Raw genomic sequence first — 6000 nt, forward strand, 5'->3', positions numbered from 1 at the left:
TGCCCTGCCAGTGCGTCCATGTGGGCCTCATTAAGGTTATATTCAGCCTGACGATATGGGTCCCGAGTGAGTTTGTCCGTGGTTTCCATGTTGGCTCCACCCGTGTTAGCCCACATGGACTTCCCATGTCACTGAAACCATATGGGACGTGCAGAGTTGGCCCACTTCATGGCCGATGCACATTTAGTGCCCTCTTAGTAGCCAGGTGGCCTGGAAAGGGAACTATGTGAACATGGACTTGAAGAGGGCAAATATGGGTGGGGCCACAAACCCACTTGGGACCCATATGGTACTTTTCCATTATGAAGTTCATGGAAGTTAAACTAGATAATTATATCTCATATCAAATAGAAATCATGATAACAATTGTAAATAAATTTGATAATTCCCCTAAATTGTTCTGCCCTACCTTCTTGTGTTCATTGCCAGTTCATATTTTTACCCTTGTTGCCCTTGTGCCTCATTTTGATTCTGGATAAACCCTGTTTTTAAAGTCCTCTTCTGTTTAACACTGTTAATGCCAATGCAGTTACAGCAGTAGCAGTGGTTTCATACTTGAACAAAGGTGATGATAGCAAGAATGATGCATTGTTTAGTTTGTAACACCCACCCTCAGCCAGCCTCCCTACTTCAGCTTTGTAAAAAGTTATGTGTCATCCAGGTCCAGGTCTTAATGTTATATAAGGCATTTCTGGAGCTTTACAGCTGGATTACTGTCATACAACTTCATGGATATGTATAACTGTGTGTCATGTGCATAACAATGAAAACGTAGGTTGTGTTTTTAGAGGAAGCACGTATCAGGTGAACAGGATTGGTTCTGAGAACCGAGCCCTGTGGAACTCCGTGTGAAGCTCCTGTGGGTAAAGACAATGCATCATTAACATGAACACTTTGATAAGTAAGATTTAAAGCAGTTTAATGCAGTTCCTTTGTTGCCAATAAGCAGAGGTGTGGACTCAAGTCACATGACTTGGACTTGAGTCCTGAATTTGATGACTTCAGAATCGACTTGACAAAATGTAAAGAGACTTGCAACTCGACCTGGACTTTAAGATCAGCAATCAAATGCGACAGGATTTCTAAGGTTTTTATTCCTTTTCAAAGGCGTTCAACTATTTCATGCTTTTCAGCAGCAGAGATCCTTTTTTCTTTGGTCTGACATTGAGCTCAGTGATGCAAAGATCCCTGAGACACAACACCATCCACGAGTTTAATGAAAAACAAACAAAAATATCTTTATGAACGTGGTGTGTTTAAAATGCAATATGCACTGGAAATACAATGTTAGTACTTTTGTACACACAAGTACAGCTGTAGTTGTTTCTTTTCAAATGTGTTTATTCCGTAAAGGAGCACTTTAAAATGAAGAATAGTCTTTCAAAATGTGAGATAAATGTTAAAAATGACTGGTTAGTAGTGGAATTTGGAAGTGCAGTGTCTGCACTTTTTTTTGTTTTAATAAATAAATACAGATTTTAAAAGCATACAAGATCTGTGTAAATTATATTACTACCAGTATAGACACCAGTATATCAGTGAATGGAAAATCAACAACATCATTGCTGTGAAAACAGGAGGTGACACACTATCCAACACCTCAATCCATTGTGATATTCATGGTAAAAACAGCAGTTTTCTGTCTTGTGAAGTCAAATCATATTGTCTTTTGTCCACAGTGTGGACGTGAACCCGGAGCATCATGTCAGGGTCTTGGAAGCTCTCGTTGCAACAGGAGGACTCACGGAGATGCAGTCTGCACCAGGTTTGATACAAAAAAAGCTCCAACACAAAGTTTCCCCTATTTCCTACACACACACACACACACTACATGCCATACTTCTTCCATCGGTGTTTGGATGCCCTTGTCATCTTCAAGGTTCTCTCGACTCCTCTTGAATTCACCTGTCCACTATTGCATCATCCCCTAATGCAGTAACCATGCCAGCATGAATGACCTTCGGGGCTAACCCCTTTTTCTGCAGACGTTTGGTAACGCTGAGTGTTTGTTACTAAAGTGTTGTTCACATTAGTCCTGTGTACAGAGTGTATGAACACGTACATCCTTTGTCATATTGTGCTGTAACGTGGTGCACAGTGACTGTGACAATTAGCAGTTTTCTGCTCTGACAAAGCTCCTGGCGTTTGTTTCTCGGCTGAGTGTTTGTAACTCTGGAGACATCACATTCCCTGTTTCTGCCCAGCTGCACCACAGAGCGCTGCGGAAAAAAAACACATTTGGTTTTTGAAATATGTGCAAAATAAACCATTTGCTTTCGCCACTGTGCTAAATTGGGAATACAGCATGGCATAATAGCTTTTAACTTGCCCTCTGTTTTGTTCATATACAGTCTGGAATGGCAGTGTTTGTGGTGAGAAAGCTGGGCTGTTTGGGGATGTTTTTCTTTTATTCATTCATTTTACTCATGGGGGGTCTGGTGTAGTCTGGGCCTGGATTAACAGTGCACTTAGAAAACGTCCCAGACCTCATCATCACTGCTTCAAATCACGTAAGACTCATTTTGTCTACTTGTGTTTGGTCATTTGGTGAAGCAGCTTTATCCAAACCTTTATTTTTTTTAGAATTGATAAACGTGTACTGAAAAAAAAAGGTTTAAAAGGCGAAAACCTTGATCTGTTTCACTTTCAAATAAAGAGTGTAGTTGTACTTTATCCGTGCAGAGACTGCAGTGGAGGGAAGCGCTCTGAAGCTTTGAGCTGCACGTCACTCTTTGTGGGTGTGTATGTGTGTGGGAATAAAATGCTGTGAAGGGAGCAGTGGCTCTTTGAGGATGAAGGAAAGGTCAGACAGCAGGTGTGCAGCTGATTGCAAGGGCCACACCAGTCTGTTGGGGTCAGTGTCTCAGGTTTAGTGCATGCATGTGTGTGTGTGTGTGTGTAATGTCAGGGGGTCAGTGTGCGAGGTTGTACTGTCTATTCAGGGCTGTAGTGTTTGAGCCAAGGTCAAAGTCCTGGTCCTAACAGTGATTATCATGACTACTAAAGGGCTGTGTGTTCATTCACAGGTGACATTGGAAAAGGTCACTGCAGTGAGCTGACGAGAGCCTAATTTATAGCTGAAACATGACCAGACACGGGCCGGATATGATGCAGACTATTTCAAAATAAAAGTATGGCTGTGTTTCACACCTTATTTTATTTATTTATTTATTTATTCACCGTATCACACTTTGAATCGACCTCTTCTTTCGATGTCCACTCAACTTTTCTGTTTCTGAGTCTGTTTCTCATCTTGATGTTGTCTATGTACAGAGCCTTGAGATAATGTATGTTATGATTTGGCGCTATACAAATAAAATTGAATTGAATTGAATTGAATTGAATCTTAGCTTCAAATCCCGTTATCACAACTGCTAATATCACAACGTCGATCTGAGCTGAGCAACTTCAGTCAACTTGAGGTAACGTTTGTGTGGATGTCACGGGTTTGTCACACAGTCTTATGTTGCCCAAGCGTGGTTTACAAAGTATATGTTTGAAAGAAATGAGAAAATCAAACGTAGACTCCGACTGCGTTGATGCCTGTGCCGACTGACCCTTAGTTTTCTACTGTATCTTAAGGCACTTTTGTATTCTTTCAGGCGTAGAGGCAAAAGCAACAACAACACACGCGGAGAAGCACCTTAACATTGCTTTCATCTTCCTTTTTTGTGGGTGACAAAGAAAAGGACAGGATGATGTCTGCAGGACAGTCATTAATTGTGTCCTTCAGGGTGAGGAGAAAGAGAGTGGATAAATCAGTGGGCGGTGACATTTAACATGCTCACTTTGATTCAGCAGCTCTAAACGTGGTAGACTTCTGGTTTCCTCATTGAATCATGTCAGTGTTTCATCATGTTAAAGGCGTATTTTAAACAAAGGGACCAGAGAGAGTTGTTCAGTTCACGAGCATCTCTTTGTCTCTGTGGGGGTCAGAATAAAGCCTCACATTCCTCTCTGTGTCAGCGGGGGAATGATGTGGGAAATTGGACTGATGTAACATACTTAGTGTCTTTTTGCCAGAATGACTTCCACATCTTATTTATTGTTGCCCAAGTCAACTTCAGCTGCATGTACAGTACATGACACACACAGGAATCAAAAGCACTTCTCTTTTCAGTAACATATATACAACACAGGTAAAAGTATAATAAAAATAAATATAGTGTATATAAACTTCATATTCACAACCCTTTTCCTGCACACAAAATAACATTCAATGCATCTGTTTATGTTCAGTTATACAATATATTGTTTTTTAGTTTGATTTTTCATCCTTAAAGAAAGATAAAGTGGAAAATCATGTTGAAAATGTCTGAATACAAACTAAAATCAGGAAAAGGTAACACATTATTTGTTAATGATGGAATGAACATCAACTATGCAGCTTTATGTTTCAAGAAACTTCAGAGGCATTAATGTTGTTGCAGGTGTTACATCAGTGAAAAGGTGATGTTATGTATTACAATACAAAGATGGACATGACCTTGATGTATCATGTCATTCTGGAGATGAAAAGGTGATAAATAAGTAAATAAACATGTGCTGTTATCTGCCAAGATAATGTCCTCTTCTTTTTTCCGCTATGTGTCCACGAGTGACACTTCTGCAACGCTAATTCCACACTTTTTGGGAAGCGCCATCTTTCAAACATACTCGCCCCATTCTAGCGATACAAAGCTAAATGCTAATCTGTGAAGTCTTCTGAAGACTTCACAGATTGTGCATTTCACGCTTAGGCCTTCAGTGATTTCCTACTTAGTCAATAAATACCTTTCATTATGTCATCATTTATAACACTTGGACTGGAGAGAGTAGTTAGAAACACACTTAAGCACTACTGGGCATTGCATCACCTCAATTGTGTACAAAATGGGCTATTTTCCGGCGCATTTTAAAATCAACAAACCCGCATCAGCAATTAAAACATATCTGGTATGCTACTGCCAAAACTTAAAAATAAAAGGGTCTTTAAAATGATCTTTCCAAAAAGTTTTATCAAATGAGTCCACAAAGAATATACAAGCTTTAACAAGATTGTACAATAAGTTGCAAAATCGCAGTTTAATATCAGAAAAACACCAACGAGACGGCAGTACAACCGCACAGCTGCGCCAGATGATTCACATACATTATATTATATTATATATACATTATACAGTATATTTGTCATTTTAGTGCGTTATTATGGATTTGATATGAACGAAATAAATTATAAAAACATATTAAACGTGAAAAAAACACATTTAACGTGAAAAAAAAATGTTGCACTCACCAAAACGGCTCTGTCCCCCAAAACATGACATGAAGGCCAATGCTGAAAGCCGCGTCTGTCCAGTTGTGTTTCTTGCGTATGTTTTAATTCGCTTTAAGGATGAGAATGACCGCTCAACAGAAGCTGTGGACACAGGGATTGTCACAGCCAAACAAGCCAGTGCATAAAGCTGTCCCATACTCTCACTCAGTTCTTTGATCCTAAGAAAATCAAGGAGATCCACTGTCATGGCATACATTACAGTGAGTTCTGTTTTTAGTCGGGGCAGGTCGAACAGTGCGCCGTGATTTTGTGTTAAGCTGGAAAAGGCTGTTTGTGGAAAGTGCTGGGGGTCGAGAAGGGAGAGAAACAATCATTTTTCGTGGTCTTGAAATCGATTCCGTATCTGGCAAAGAATGTTATCCAGAATGTTGCAGTAGAGTTGTTGGTAGTGTGCGTGGAGGTCGCCTTGCGCTGCGCCCTGGCCTCTGCGCGCGCTTGGACCACCTGAGATGCTCACCGTTTCTTCATAAATCTGACTGAATCTGCCCCTTGCGCACTCAACTGTGTCACAAAACTCCTTCACCCTTGCCATGCAGAATTGTACATCTAGTGTTTTAGACTGTAGTATTCCAAAGAGCACATCAGCATGCTCAAAAAGCCCATTAACAAAACTCAAAATCATCCAGGCGCTTATCAAATCCATCTGCACAAAGCACAGTGTCCTCATTATACTCATCATGATG

General features: G+C 40.3%; 1 protein-coding gene across 1 annotated transcript in view; it reads left to right on the top strand.

The window, feature by feature from the left end:
* The window catches only part of LOC122781191 (phosphatidylinositol 3-kinase regulatory subunit alpha-like), a 93660-nt gene extending 90362 nt beyond the window's left edge, over positions 1-3298 (top strand). The window contains exons 8-9 of the mRNA XM_044044748.1: positions 1680-1765; positions 3027-3298. Coding sequence (XP_043900683.1) covers positions 1680-1765; positions 3027-3070 — 130 coding nt within the window. The 3' untranslated portion in view covers positions 3071-3298. The remainder of the gene's footprint in view (positions 1-1679; positions 1766-3026) is intronic.
* The last annotated feature ends 2702 nt before the right edge of the window (positions 3299-6000 follow it).

This window comes from Solea senegalensis, linkage group LG14 (assembly GCF_019176455.1).
Source record: "Solea senegalensis isolate Sse05_10M linkage group LG14, IFAPA_SoseM_1, whole genome shotgun sequence".
Taxonomy (NCBI): domain Eukaryota; kingdom Metazoa; phylum Chordata; class Actinopteri; order Pleuronectiformes; family Soleidae; genus Solea; species Solea senegalensis.